Source organism: Actinia tenebrosa, unplaced genomic scaffold (genome assembly GCF_029948245.1).
Source record: "Actinia tenebrosa isolate PJP-AT-01 unplaced genomic scaffold, QUT_ActTen_1.0 PGA_scaffold8__29_contigs__length_14323225, whole genome shotgun sequence".
NCBI classification, from domain to species: Eukaryota; Metazoa; Cnidaria; class Anthozoa; order Actiniaria; family Actiniidae; genus Actinia; species Actinia tenebrosa.
In genome coordinates this window covers 6,204,745-6,218,944 of record NW_028292585.1, presented here as the reverse complement: position 1 = coordinate 6,218,944, position 14,200 = coordinate 6,204,745, and the positions used below count along the sequence as shown (strand labels likewise).

Sequence of the window (14,200 nt, the reverse complement as noted above, 5' to 3'; positions counted from 1 at the left end):
ATAAAGCCTTTAGATTTCCTTTCATCGTCAAGTGACACAAATTGAATCACCATGACAACAACTTTTAAAAAGTTCTCATCATTTATTCTGTTACGTCATAATGCAAGCATTGCTTATTGTTAACTAAAATAGGCCAGGCGGGTCTTATCTGCTATTATATATCTGTATGGGGAAAGAGGTGTTTCTTTTTTTGTTCAAACTTGACCACCAAACCGCATTTGTGTTATCCTGCGATTGTCAATGTGCAAATTGAAGGCCCGCCTGTAGAGCCTTCGTTGCAGGTAGTATTGTTGGGCTGCGGGATGTCACCCTCCACTAACCATACGAATCATCCCCTTCCCCGGCCCCCTGGTCCAAAACACGTTCACTTACGAAAATAAGGTACAATCTATTTCTATAATCTACTATTTCCCCGCGTCCAATTAATACAGTTTGAAAACCGAAATTTTCTGGAAAGTTAAAACTGCTCATTACTGAAAACAATTGTTAAAAGTGAAAACACAAATGATTAGATTTTCAAAGCTGATCTTTATTCTTATCGTTTACAACGCATGAAAGAAAGGATAACGTCAGAGCTAACGGGACTCAATGTTGCCTGATCAGAAAAAATAACAAATTGATTGCAATTGTACTACATATTTATGATTTAGTTTAATCTCTTTTAGTTAACTCTCTTTTACAGCTGTTTTTATCATTGAAAGTCTTCTTCCTTATTACAACTAAATCATTGTACATCGTTTAGGATTATAGATTCTCGCGTGTCCTGAGTGAGTCCGGAACAAGTTTTCTTGCTCAAAGATGACCACCGAACCACCAATGGGTTGTTGACTTGTCGTTAGCGGTACAGAGGAAATTGGGGCTGGTGACATGGTAATGGCCAAAGTTATCTTCTTCGTTCACTGATCCTGCTGCAGGATTGAATCCACAGCCTTTATTATATTTATAACTACTATCAGTGTGTAAACTCCAGGTGTTCTCTCTCTGCCACCATTTAACGGTCGTTTGGATGCCAATATGTCCACGGATGTTGATGTACTCCACTTTCTTACACACTCCACCACCAACGAAGGTCATGATGTCGAAGTCCTTGAAGTTACCGCTAACGTAGTCCCTGTAGTCTACCCCGTGTGTAGGGTAACTACACGTGGCTCTCCAGTGTGTAGAGTGACTCTTGATGGACTGCATACGAGATAACGTCTGGCGGTAAAGCCTGAAGTTGGGTGCGTTCTCTTTGACGGGACCGTTTTGTTTGAATGAAAACAAGAGGAACTGACTTAACAAACGATGTTCATAGCTCCAAGACATGACGAGGGTCCATGCATTTCCTGGTTCGGTCTTCATATCACAGTAGACAGGAAAGCTGTTACCACGTTATCGTAGATCTTGTAAACACCGCATTTGGAAACACCTTTTCTCAGGTAGTCAAGGCAAGATGTTGGTTGAAAGGGTGATGGTTGATTGACTTTACATTGTGGACACGAGCCACTCTAAAAAGTGAAGAAAAATGTTTAGTATAGTGTTTTAATGGAACTGGTTCTTGAACAGAGAATTGCAGAAAGATGTATCCTAAAGGCTTTCTAAGATGAACAAATGCTAGTTTTGCACGAGAACTCACTACAACCCCGAATAAAGATATATTGCAGTTATTTCTCTCACATCACACACGCACAATATCAAGTCGAAATACCAAGCATAAATAAGTTATTCATGTTCAGTACGTGCAACGCCATTTACTTTGGACCCAGCACATGAATTAGCCTTTTTTGATGAAACGAAACTCGTCAAACTCTAGAGGGGGAAATAAAAAAGTAACGACACGTTGGAATATCATTGATGAAAGTGAGCCTTGATCATGATTAACAACTAAAACAACCGTCTCAAATAAACTTTATCTTGTTAGTATTTAACTTACCAAAGTCACCAGTAATAGAAGCAAAACACCATATGAGATATTCATCGTGATAAACAGAGACGACTGGATCGAATAGAACGACTTGGTGCAAGCAGAGACGAACTGGGACTCTTATGCAACGTTGCACGATGACTGAAGTCACTGAAGATCAAAGTGTTCTGATTAGAACTACAATTAGACCAGGCTTCTTATCAAATAATATAATATTTACTTGATCAAGACTGAGTTAAAACTTACTCGTGTTATTGGAAACACGAAATTTCACGAACTTCGTTATTTAAAACACAAAGAACTTTATGAGGGGAACGAAAACAAGGTTTAGTCTAAGGCTAAAAATACAAAATAATACCTTGCCACTCCCATCCCCTAATAAATAGGAAGTTATAATCAATAAACCTTCAGTTGAATCGATGGAAGCGAATGAAAGTCATGATAAACAAGGCGAAAAGTGTGAAGGTAGCAAGGGGGGAGGGAGGGAGGGGGAGCGTTGGGCATAAAGCCTTTAGATTGCCTTTCATCGTCAAGTGGCATAAATTGAATCACCATGACAACAACTTTTAAAACGTTCTCATCATTTATTCTGTTTTGTCATAATGCAAGCGTTGCTTATTGTTAACTAACATAGGCCTGGCCGTTCTCGTCTGCTATCAAATTTTTTGGACCAAACGAACCACTATATCATAAACCTTACCGACTTATTAAATATTAAGTCAAATAACGAATTCATGCAAGCGTTCAAAATAAAGCACTGCACTTAATGTCAAAGAAATTTAATTCCTTGTAAATCGAAAGACAAAAAAGGACAGCATTGATAACCCCATCCAAAAGTGTGAGGGATGTATACTGATTTTCTACTAATTATTGCCACGAGACTCATATAGAGGCTTTGCATGCACCATCACGTGCACGAGTCTTTTTCTCCTGGGAGACTGAATCGTTTCTCATGTAAATCAGATTAGACTAGATTCAATTGTCCTTGCCTCCGGTCATGGCTGCCACCACGTGATGTTACAAAGCCTTTATCAAAAAGCATGATCGAAATAAACCAATCGTGGGCATGTCACTTAAAGGGGGGCTTGGATGAAAATGGATAAACATTGGATATGACTTTAAACTTAGTTAAACGTATCTATATCCACATAACATAACATAACATATCCACATGAAATATGCGCGTTATAAATATATTATTATTATTATTTATTATATGGCCCCAATAGCCAGCAACATATTTTCTTCACATTAAAATGTGTCGGATAAAAATCATCAATTTTATGCAGCATATAAATTGTGAGTAAATGACGTCATATACTCAACCCTATTGTTCTATTCTCTTTTAACCCAAAATTTCTCACCTGCAAGTGGCTGCCAGGCAAAAATTTTCACTGATCTGGTTTATATAATTATAATTGAGTCAAATTATCCACAAATACTTTAATTTTTTGGACTTTAAAAAATTGGATCATTTTCAACCAAGTGCCCCTTTAAACATTCATGGGTCAAAACTCAGAACATAATCATATGAATGTTACTGGACGGCAAAAAAATTGGAACTTCCTTGATTAAAAAACATTTCCCCCCTTATACTTTCAATACTTTCGATTTCTAGATCATACGAAGCATTTTAAAGTTTGTTTGCTATCCAGCAGAGCCTTCCGGAACGGACCTTTAGCTGAATTGATTCGTTATCAAAGTCATATCTCAACACGTAAGTGTTTGTTGCAAAAGGCCTTTAAAGACCAAGCGTACGTTTAAATTTGGCGCAAAAGTTACGCCAAAACTACGAGAGCTGCAATACAGGCCATCGAGATAAATACGTATCATTTCCACTAACATGAGATTTGGTCTGATTTTTATCCATGCTGTATTTTATTTTCATCTTAAGATTTACATCGTTTACAACAAACGAACTAGAGTATTACAACAAGTTTATTGCATTGTCACTAATAGATTTGTTTTGGAGCTTTAGCTTTAGTTTTACATCTATTCCTTATGTGAATATAACTGTTGCAGGATTTTGATCTAGAATCACGTGTTTTTGAGTTTCTTGTTCAAAGATGACCACCGAACCACCACTGGGTTGTCGCGTTGTCGTTAGCGGTACAGCGGAAGTTGGGATTGATAGTGTGAGGGAAACCAAAGTTATCTTCGCTTGACACTGATCCTGCGACTGGCACGAATCCACAGCCTCTATAACTACTGTCAATGTGCAAGCTGTATGTGTTCAGTACCTGCCACCATTTAGCAGTGGTGTGGATGCCGATATGTCCACGGATGTTGATGTACTCCACTTTCTTGCACACTGCATTACCAAGGAAGGTCATGATGTCGAAGTCCTTGAAGTTTCCCCTGACGTAGTCCCTGTAGTCTACCCCGTGTGTAGGGTAACTACACGTGGCTCTCCAGTGTGTAGAGTGACTCTTGATGGACTGCATACGAGACAACGTCTGGCGGTACAGGTTGAAGTTTGGTGCGTTCTCGTTTACGGGAGCGTTTTTGCTGAAAACAGCGGACATGAACTGACTGAATGCGCGATTCTTGTTGCTCCAAGACTCGACAAGGGTCCAGGCATTTCCTGGTTCGGTCTTCATATCACAATAGACAGGAAAGCTGTTACCAGCGTTATCATAGATCTTGTAAACACCGCATTTGGAAACACCTTTTCTCAGGTAGTCAAGGCAAGATGTTGGTTGGAAGTGGGCTGGTTGATTGACTTTAGATTGTGGACATGAACCACTCTAAAAAATGAAGAAAAATGTTTAGTAAAATGATGAGCAAAGGCTAGTTTTACACAAGAACTCACTACAAAACCGAATAAATATATATTGCAGTTATTTCTCTCACATCACACACACACACGCCAATATCAAGTCGAAATACCAAGCATAAATAAGTTATTCATGTTTAGTACCTGCAACGCCACTTACTTTGGACCCAGCACATGAATGAGCTTTTTTTGATGAAACGAAACTCATCAAACTCTAGGGTGGAAAAATAGAAAAGTAACGACACGTTGGAATATCATTGATGAAAGTGAGCCTTGATCATGATTAACAACTAAAACAACCGTCTCAAATAAACTTTATCTTGTTAGTATTTAACTTACCAAAGTCAACAGTAATAGAAGCAAAACACCATATGAGATATTCATCGTGATAAACAGAGACGACTGGATCGAATAGAATGAAAACTTTGGTGCAAGCAGAGACGAACGGGGACTCTTATGCAACGTTGCACGATGACTGAAGTCACTGAAGATCAAAGTGTTCTGATTAGATCTACCAATAGGCCAGTCTTCTTATCAAACAATAAGACATTGACTTAATTAAGACTGAATTAGGCATTCCTCGTTTGATTGGAAACACGAAATTTCACGAACTTAGTTAAACGAAGAACTTTATGAGGGGAACAAAAACAAGGTTTAGACTAAGGCTAAGAATACAAAATAGTACTTCCCCACTCCCATGACCCAATAAATAGGAAGCTATATAATCAATAAACATTCAGTTGAATCGATGGAAGCGAATGAACGGTCATCGGATAAACAATTAAGGCGAAAAGTGTGAAGGAAGTAAGGTAGAAGGGAGGGAGGGAGGGAGGGGGAGTGATTGGCATAAAGCCTTTAGATTGCCTTTCATCGTCAAGTGGCATAAATTGAATCACCATGACAACGACTTTTAAAAAGTTCTCATCATTTATTCTGTTACGTCATAATGCAAGCGTTGCTTATTGTTAACTAAAATAGGCCAGGCGGGTCTTATCTGCTATTATATATCTGTATGGGGAAAGAGGTGTTTCTTTTTTTGTTCAAACTTGACCACCAAACCGCATTTGTGTTATCCTGCGATTGTCAATGTGCAAATTGAAGGCCCGCCTGTAGAGCCTTCGTTGCAGGTAGTATTGTTGGGCTGCGGGATGTCACCCTCTACTTAACATACAAATCATCCCCCTCCCCCGGCCCCCTGGTCCAAAACACGTTCACTTACGAAAATAACGTACGATCTATTTCTATAATCTACTATTTCCCCGCGTCCAGTTAATACAGTTTGAAAACCGAACTTTTCTGGAAAGTTAAAACTGCTTTACTGAAAAACAATTGTTAAAAGTGAAAACACAAATGATTAGATTTTGAAAGCTGATCTTTATTCTTATCGTTTACAACGCATGAAAGAAAGGATAACGTCAGAGCTAACGGTACTCGTTGCCGTCTGATCAGAAAAACCAACAAATTAATTGCTAGTGTACTACATATTTATAATTTAGTTGAATCCCTTTTAGTTAACTCTCTTTTACAGCTGTTTTTATCATTGAAAGTCTTCTTCCTTATTACGAACTAAATCATTCTACATCGCTTAGGATTAAAGATTCTCGCGTGGCCTGAGTGAGTTCGGAACACGTTTTCTTGTTCAGAGATGACCGCCGAACCACCACTGGGTTGTTGACTTGTTGTTAGCGGTACAGCGGAAATTGGGGTTGATAGCAGAAGGGAAACCAAAGTTATCTTCTTGGATGACTGATCCTGCTGCCGGATTCAATCCACAGCCTTTATAATTTAAATAACTACTGTCAGTGTGTAAACTCCAGGAGTTATCTCTCTGCCACCATTTAGCGGTTGTGTGGATGCCAATATGTCCACGGATGTTGATATACTCCACTTTCTTGCACACTCCAGAACCAACGAGGGTCGTGATGTCGAAGTCCTTGAAGTTACCGCTCACGTAGTCCCTGTAGTCTACCCCGTGTGTAGGGTAACTACACGTGGCTCTCCAGTGTGTAGAGTGACTCTTGATGGACTGCATACGAGACAACGTCTGGCGGTACAGGTTGAAGTTTGGTGCGTTCTCTTTGACGGGAGCGTTTTGTTTGAATGAAAACGAGAGGAACTGCCTTAACGATCGATGTTCATTGCTCCAAGACATGACGAGGGTCCATGCATTCCCTGGCTCGGTCTTCATATCACAGTAGACAGGAAAGCTGTTACCAGCGTTATCGTAAGTCTTGTAAACACCACATTCGGAAACACCTTTTCTCAGGTAGTCAAGGCAAGATGTTGGTTGGAAGTGGGTTGGTTGATTGACTTTACATTGTGGACATGAGCCACTCTAAAAATTGAAGAAAAATGTTTAGTAAAATGTTTTAATGGAACTGGTTCTTGAACAGACAATTGCAGAAAGCAAAACTAAGTTATATCCCAAAGGCTTTCTTAGATGAGCGAAGGCTAGTTTTTCAGAAGAACTCACTACAACTCCGAATAAAGATATATTGCAGTTATTCCTCTCATATCACACACACACACGCCAATATCAAGTCGAAATACCAAGCATAAATAAGATATTCATATATTCAGTACGTGAAACGCCACTTGCCTTGGACCCAGCACATGAATTAGCCTTTTTTGATGAAACGAAACTCGTCAAACTCTAGAGGGGAAAAATAAAAAAGTAACGACACGTTGGAATATCATTGATGAAAGTGAGCCTTGATCATGATTAACAACTGAAAGAACCGTCTCAAATATACTTTATCGTGTTAGTATTTAACTTACCAAAGTCACCAGTAATAGAAGCAAAACACCATATGAGATATTCATCGTGATAAACAGAGACGACTGGATCGAATAGAACGACTTGGTGCAAGCAGAGACGAACTGGGACTCTTATGCAACGTTGCACGATGACTGAAGTCACTGAAGATCAAAGTGTTCTGATTAGAACTACAATTAATCCAGGCTTCTTATCAAATAATATAATATTTACTTGATCAAGACTGAGTTAAAACTTACTCGTGTTATTGGAAACACGAAATTTCACGAACTTCGTTATTTAAAACACAAAGAAATTTATGAGGGGAACGAAAACAAGGTTTAGTCTAAGGCTAAAAATACAAAATAATACCTCCCACTCCCATTCCCTAATAAATAGGAAGCTATAATCAATAAACCTTCAGTTGAATCGATGGAAGCGAATGAAAGTCATGATAAACAAGGCGAAAAGTGTGAAGGTAGCTAGGGGGGAGGGAGGGAGGGAGGGGGAGCGTTGGGCATAAAGCCTTTAGATTGCCTTTCATCGTCAAGTGGCATAAATTGAATCACCATGACAACAACTTTTAAAACGTTCTCATCATTTATTCTGTTTTGTCATAATGCAAGCGTTGCTTATTGTTAACTAACATAGGCCTGGCCGTTCTCGCCTGCTATCAATTTTTTTGGACCAAACGAACCACTATATCATAAACCTTACCGACTTATTAAATATTAAGTCAAATAACGAATTCATGCAAGCGTTCAAAATAAAGCACTGCACTTAATGTCAAAGAAATTTAATTCCTTGTAAATCGAAAGACAAAAAAGGACAGCATTGATAACCCCATCCAAAAGTGTGAGGGATGTATACTGATTTTCTACTAATTATTGCCACGAGACTCATATAGAGGCTTTGCATGCACCATCACGTGCACGAGTCTTTTTCTCCTGGGAGACTGAATCGTTTCTCATGTAAATCAGATTAGACTAGATTCAATTGTCCTTGCCTCCGGTCATGGCTGCCACCACGTGATGGTACAAAGCCTTTATTAAAAAGCATGATGGAAATAAACCAATCGTGGGCATGTCACTTAAAGGGGGACTTGGATGAAAATGGATAAACATTGGATATGACTTTAAACTTAATTAAACGTATCTATATGGCCCCAATAGCCAAGCAACATATATTCTTCACATTAAAATGTGTCGGATAAAAATCATCAATTTTATGCAGCATATAAATTGTGAGTAAATGACGTCATATACTCAACCCTATTGTTCTATTCTCTTTTAACCCAAAATTTCTCACCTGCAAGTGGCTGCCAGGCAAAAATTTTCACTGATCTGGTTTATATAATTATAATTGAGTCAAATTATCCACAAATACTTTAATTTTTTGGACTTTGAAAAATTGGGGCATTTTCATCCAAGTGCCCCTTTAAACATTCATGGGTCAAAACTCAGAACATAATCATATAAATGTTACTGGACGGCAAAAAAATTGGAACTTCCTTGATTAAAAAACATTTCCCCCCTTATACTTTCAATACTTTCGATTTCTAGATCATACGAAGCATTTTAAAGTTTGTTTGCTATCCAGCAGAGCCTTCCGGAACGGACCTTTAGCTGAATTGATTCGTTATCAAAGTCATATCTCAACACGTAACTGTTTGTTACAAAAGGCCTTTAAAGACCAAGCGTACGTTTAAATTTGGCGCAAAAGTTACGCCAAAACTACGAGAGCTGCAATACAGGCCATCGAGATAAATACGTATCATTTCCACTAACATGAGATTTGGTCTGATTTTTATCCATGCTGTATTTTATTTTCATCTCAAGATTTACATCGTTTACGACAAACGAACTAGAGTATTACAACAAGTTGTTTATTGTATTGTCACTAATAGATTTGTTTTGGAGCTTTAGCTTTAGTTTTACATCTATTCCTTATGTGAATATAAGTTGCAGGATTTTGATCTAGAATCACGTGTTTTTGAGTTTCTTGTTCAAAGATGACCACCGAACCACCACTGGGTTGTCGCGTTGTCGTTAGCAGTACAGCGGAAGTTGGGATTGATAGCAGCAGGGAAACCAAAGCTATCTTCGCTTGACACTGATCCTGCGACTGGTACGAATCCACAGCCCTTAGAACTACTGATACTGATGTGTAAACTCCAGGTGTTATCTCTCTGCCACCATTTAGCGGTCGTGTGGATGCCGATAAGTCCACGGATGTTGATGTACTCCACTTTCTTGCACACTGCATTACCAAGGAAGGTCATGATGTCGAAGTCCTTGAAGTTTCCCCTGACGTAGTCCCTGTAGTCTACCCCGTGTGTAGGGTAACTACACGTGGCTCTCCAGTGTGTAGAGTGACTCTTGATGGACTGCATACGAGACAACGTCTGGCGGTACAGGTTGAAGTTGGGTGCGTTCTCGTTGACGGGAGATTTTTGCTGAAAACAGAGTACTTGAACTGACTGAATGCGCGATTCTTGTTGCTCCAAGACAAGACAAGGGTCCATGCATTCCCTGGCTCGGTCTTCATATCACAGTAGACAGGAAAGGTGTTGCCAGCGTTATCGTAGATCTTGTAAACACCGCATTTGGAAACACCTTTTCTCAGGTAGTCAAGGCAAGATGTTGGTTGGAAGTGGGCTGGTTGATTGACTTTAGATTGTGGACATGAGCCACTCTAAAAAGTGAAGAAAAATGTTTAGTAAAATGTTTTAATGTAACTGGTTCTTGAACAGACAATTACAGAAAGAAAACTAAGTTGTTGTATCCTAAAGGCTTTCTAAGATGAACAAATGCTAGTTTTGCACGAGAACTCACTACAACCCCGAATAAAGATATATTGCAGTTATTTCTCTCACATCACACACGCACAATATCAAGTCGAAATACCAAGCATAAATAAGTTATTCATGTTCAGTACGTGCAACGCCATTTACTTTGGACCCAGCACATGAATTAGCCTTTTTTGATGAAACGAAACTCGTCAAACTCTAGAGGGGGAAATAAAAAAGTAACGACACGTTGGAATATCATTGATGAAAGTGAGCCTTGATCATGATTAACAACTAAAACAACCGTCTCAAATAAACTTTATCTTGTTAGTATTTAACTTACCAAAGTCACCAGTAATAGAAGCAAAACACCATATGAGATATTCATCGTGATAAACAGAGACGACTGGATGGCGAATAGAATGAAAACTTTGGTGCAAGCAGAGACGAACTGGGACTCTTATGCAACGTTGCACGATGACTGAAGTTACTGAAGATCAAAGTGTTCTGATCAGAACTACCAATAGGTCAGGCTTCTTATCAAAAGAATAAAACATTGACTTAATTAAGACTGAATTAGGACTTCCTCGTTTGATTGGAAACACGAAATTTCACGAACCTAGTTAAACAAAAGAACTTTATGAGGGGAACGAAAACAAGGTTTAGACTAAGGCTAAGAATCCAAAATAACACCTTCCCTCACCTCTCCCCAAGTAAATAAAAAGCTATGATCAATAAACCTCTAGTTGAATGGATGGAAGCGAATCAAAATCATGAAAAGGCGAAAAGTGTGATGGTATCAAGGGGGAGAGGGGAAGGGGGGACGCTTGGCATAAACGTTTTTCATCGTCCAATGGAATAAGTCACATAATATACAATCCCTATGGCAACAACTTCGAAAAGTTCTTATCATTTATTCTGTTACGTCATAATGCAAGCGTTGCTTATTGTTAACTAACATAGGCCCGGCAGGTCTGGTCTGCTATCACATATCTGAATGGGTAGAGGAGTTTCTTGCTCAAAGATGAAAACCGAACCACCACTGTTGTACTGCGATTGTCAATGTGCAAGTTGAAGGCCCGAATGTACAGCTGGCGTTGCTGATGGTGTTGGTAGTCGGCGGGGTGTCACCCACCACTAACCACAAATCATCCCATTCCCCCTCCTTTCTTCCTCCAAAACAAAATCACGTTAAAAACTAATTTTATGCCAATAGAAGAATCAAATTTTAGTGGATAACGACTGCTTTACTGAAAGTTCTATTGAAAATAAAAACTCAATAAGAATGCTTGAATTTTCAATTGATCGACCAAGCGTACGTTTTAATTTTGGCGCGAAAGTTACGCCAAAACTACTAGAGCTCCAATACAGGCCATCGAGAGAAATACGTATCATTTCCACTAACATGAGAATCAGAACATTTCACACATTTGCCTTATTGGTGTCAAAAATAAGAAATGAAATAGAAACGCAATTTTATCGCGCGCTGTTCCTGATTTTTGCCCTTCTCATGTCATTTACATGAGAGGCGGATCCAGGGAAGGGGTGCAGGGGGTGCGCACCCCTCCCTGGTTACACTTTGTGCTCCTACTTCGAAGATAACCAATCTTGCTTTTTGCCTTTGATTCTAAGGGGTGTACCCCTCCCTTGGTTAACATTGTGCGCAGCACCCCTCCCTGAACAAAATCCTGGAACCGCCCCTGACTTAGATGACATGTTTTTAGATTTGGTCTGATTTTTATCCATGTATTTTATTTTCTTCTCAAGATTTACATCGTTTACAACAAACGAACTAGAGTATTACGACAAGTTGTTTATTGCATTGTCACTAATAGATTTGTTTTGGAGCTAATAGCTTTAGTTTTACATCTATTCTTTATGTGAATACAAGTTGCAGGATTTTGATCTAGAATCACGTTTGTTTGAGTTTCTTGTTCAAAGATGACCACCGAACCACCACTGGGTTGTCGCGTTGTCGTTAGCGGTACAGCGGAAGTTGGGATTGATAGTGTGAGGGAAACCAAAGTTATCTTCGCTTGACACTGATCCTGACACTGGCACCAATCCACAGCCCTTAGAACTACTGTCAATGTGCAAGCTGTATGTGTTCAGTACCTGCCACCAGCGAGCAGTCGTGTGGATGCCGATATGTCCACGGATGTTGATGTACTCCACTTTCTTACACACTCCAGAACCGAGGAAGGTCATGATGTCGAAGTCTTTGAAGTTTCCCCTGACGTAGTCCCTGTAGTCTACACCGTGTGTAGGGTAACTACACGTGGCTCTCCAGTGTGTAGAGTGACTCTTGATGGACTGTATACGAGACAATGTCTGCCGGTATATGTTAAAGTTGGGTGCATTCTCGTTGACGGGAGCGTTTTTGCTGAAAACAGCGGACTTGAACTGACTGAATGCGCGATTCTTGTTGCTCCAAGACTCGACAAGAGTCCATGCATTCCCTGGCTCTGTCTTCATATCACAATAGACAGGAAAGCTGTTACCAGCGTTATCGTAGATCTTGTAAACACCGCATTTGGAAACACCTTTTCTCAGGTAGTCAAGGCAAGATTTTGGCAGTGGATGTTGGTGATGGGCGTCTTTAGGTTTGGGGCATGAATCACCCTTGAAAAAAAAATCATAATCATTAGCAGAGCTAAAATGTCCACCGAGGTTTAAGATTATACTTTGAAGTTTCTCTTTTGTTTTGCTTGCCAAAGCCACGACAAATGGTTGGCCAATCCTTACAACACAAGCTGCATGGAATGACCAAGATGAGTGCTTTTACCAATGCGAGATACTTAAAAACAAGGCTAATATCTGTTGCACATCTTTAATTCGCAATCAAGGGTAAAATTGTGAAGATGAAATTGAAAAGTCAACTCAGTGAAAGCTAACTTTGGCTTCTGGTTTACTTACTTGACATCGAACGAACAGTTTTTTGCCTTCCTTTTTCGGTCTTGCGGATGAAACCGAAGTCTGAAAAAAACTTCGTGTAAGAAAAGCGTATCTAATTCACTAATTTTTGACTAAAATAATAGAATTATCAGCTTACCAAAGTGACCATTACCAAAACAAGCACGCTTAAAAAAATCTTCATGTTGGAAAAGAGAAGAAGTGGAACAATTATCCACAAATCACTGGATTCCGCTCCTTGAAGCACAAGAAAGCAAACTGAAATGAGTCCTGTTAAGTCCTGTTGAACGCTTTTATCAGTTTTCAAACGAATAAAAGCGATACAAGTTTGACATCAAGGAAAAATATCTTGATAGATTTGTCAGAGCGAATGAAGTCATTAAGTGATGTTTGCTTTTCGCTTGGTATTTTCGACCATAAACGTGAAAAATTAACGTGATTAACTTGTTGTATAAACGACAGCAGCAAACATGGTGGATTGACTGTTTGTTCTTAAAAAGTAGATAGTTTAACGTTTCCTAGCCTGAATTGAAAACGAATCGGTTTTTGCATCTCATTAGTTCGTTCAAAACGCATCCCACATGGAAAGGAGTAATCAAGCGTGGTAAGCCATCAGCGATACAAGCGACATACTGGGTCTGCTGGTCATAGCAAGGGGTTAATCATTTATGGTCTAGGGGCCGACTAACCTCTCCCTTAGGCGTCGGCCGAGCTTCCTGATCAGTTTGTAAATCCAGGGATAGCGGTGTCGGGGCCGAAATCTCCGGCGTAGCCGTAAATGCTTCGCGCTGCCATACTGCGCTTCAGCTCTAGGTCTGGAGGTATGGTCCTAAATTCCCCAATTAATGAAAATAAGAATAAACTCAACTGTTGAGATTTGCAGGCACCTCAAACATGTAAAACGTCATTGCTCTTTTTGACAGTATTTCGGCCGTGAATGAACTAAAATAAACGTCAGGAAGTAATCGAGGATTTCCAACCACTATCGAGACTTTTTGAGATAAATTCAAATACTATTCAAAATTGATAAAGAAGGAAAACAGCCAGCGAAAGTGCGTTTCGAAA

At 39.4% G+C, this 14,200-nt stretch overlaps 3 protein-coding genes and 2 pseudogenes across 3 annotated transcripts; all 5 read right to left on the bottom strand.

Moving 5' to 3' along the window:
• Positions 1–508: 508 nt before the first annotated feature.
• Positions 509–1,730, bottom strand: LOC148905041 (uncharacterized; annotated as a pseudogene).
• Positions 1,731–3,749: 2,019 nt separating this feature from the next.
• LOC148905040 (uncharacterized) lies at positions 3,750–5,170 on the bottom strand. Its single transcript, XM_089040662.1, has 3 exons — positions 5,019–5,170; positions 4,840–4,893; positions 3,750–4,650 (listed from the first exon to the last, which is right to left on the bottom strand). Exons 1-3 carry the CDS (start codon positions 5,061–5,063, stop codon positions 3,964–3,966), a joined length of 786 nt encoding a protein of 261 aa, XP_088896788.1. The 5' UTR covers positions 5,064–5,170; the 3' UTR covers positions 3,750–3,963.
• Positions 5,171–6,033: 863 nt separating this feature from the next.
• On the bottom strand, positions 6,034–7,637 carry LOC148905039 (uncharacterized). The gene is made up of 3 exons (XM_089040669.1): positions 7,458–7,637; positions 7,279–7,332; positions 6,034–7,014 (listed from the first exon to the last, which is right to left on the bottom strand). Exons 1-3 carry the CDS (start codon positions 7,500–7,502, stop codon positions 6,319–6,321), a joined length of 795 nt encoding a protein of 264 aa, XP_088896795.1. The 5' UTR covers positions 7,503–7,637; the 3' UTR covers positions 6,034–6,318.
• Positions 7,638–9,224: 1,587 nt separating this feature from the next.
• LOC116306052 (uncharacterized) lies at positions 9,225–10,383 on the bottom strand (annotated as a pseudogene).
• A 1,639-nt stretch (positions 10,384–12,022) lies between these two features.
• On the bottom strand, positions 12,023–13,441 carry LOC116306051 (uncharacterized). Its single transcript, XM_089024031.1, has 3 exons — positions 13,275–13,441; positions 13,139–13,198; positions 12,023–12,844 (listed from the first exon to the last, which is right to left on the bottom strand). Exons 1-3 carry the CDS (start codon positions 13,317–13,319, stop codon positions 12,158–12,160), a joined length of 792 nt encoding a protein of 263 aa, XP_088880157.1. The 5' UTR covers positions 13,320–13,441; the 3' UTR covers positions 12,023–12,157.
• Positions 13,442–14,200: the final 759 nt, after the last annotated feature.

What these genes read in the sequence shown, in the direction of transcription:
- LOC148905039 (XM_089040669.1), bottom strand. Translation starts at nt 7,502, where the DNA reads ATGAATATCTCATATGGTGTTTTGCTTCTATTACTGGTGACTTTG. An exon ending in TTCTATTACTGGTGACTTTG is followed by an intron (nt 7,333 to 7,457) that starts GTAAGTTAAATA and finishes TTTCCCCTCTAG; the next exon opens with AGTTTGACGAGTTTCGTTTC. An exon ending in ATTCATGTGCTGGGTCCAAG is followed by an intron (nt 7,015 to 7,278) that starts GCAAGTGGCGTT and finishes TTCAATTTTTAG; the next exon opens with AGTGGCTCATGTCCACAATG.
- LOC148905040 (XM_089040662.1), bottom strand. Translation starts at nt 5,063, where the DNA reads ATGAATATCTCATATGGTGTTTTGCTTCTATTACTGTTGACTTTG. An exon ending in TTCTATTACTGTTGACTTTG is followed by an intron (nt 4,894 to 5,018) that starts GTAAGTTAAATA and finishes TTTCCACCCTAG; the next exon opens with AGTTTGATGAGTTTCGTTTC. An exon ending in ATTCATGTGCTGGGTCCAAA is followed by an intron (nt 4,651 to 4,839) that starts GTAAGTGGCGTT and finishes TTCATTTTTTAG; the next exon opens with AGTGGTTCATGTCCACAATC.
- LOC116306051 (XM_089024031.1), bottom strand. Translation starts at nt 13,319, where the DNA reads ATGAAGATTTTTTTAAGCGTGCTTGTTTTGGTAATGGTCACTTTG. An exon ending in TTTTGGTAATGGTCACTTTG is followed by an intron (nt 13,199 to 13,274) that starts GTAAGCTGATAA and finishes AGTTTTTTTCAG; the next exon opens with ACTTCGGTTTCATCCGCAAG. An exon ending in AACTGTTCGTTCGATGTCAA is followed by an intron (nt 12,845 to 13,138) that starts GTAAGTAAACCA and finishes TTTTTTTTCAAG; the next exon opens with GGTGATTCATGCCCCAAACC.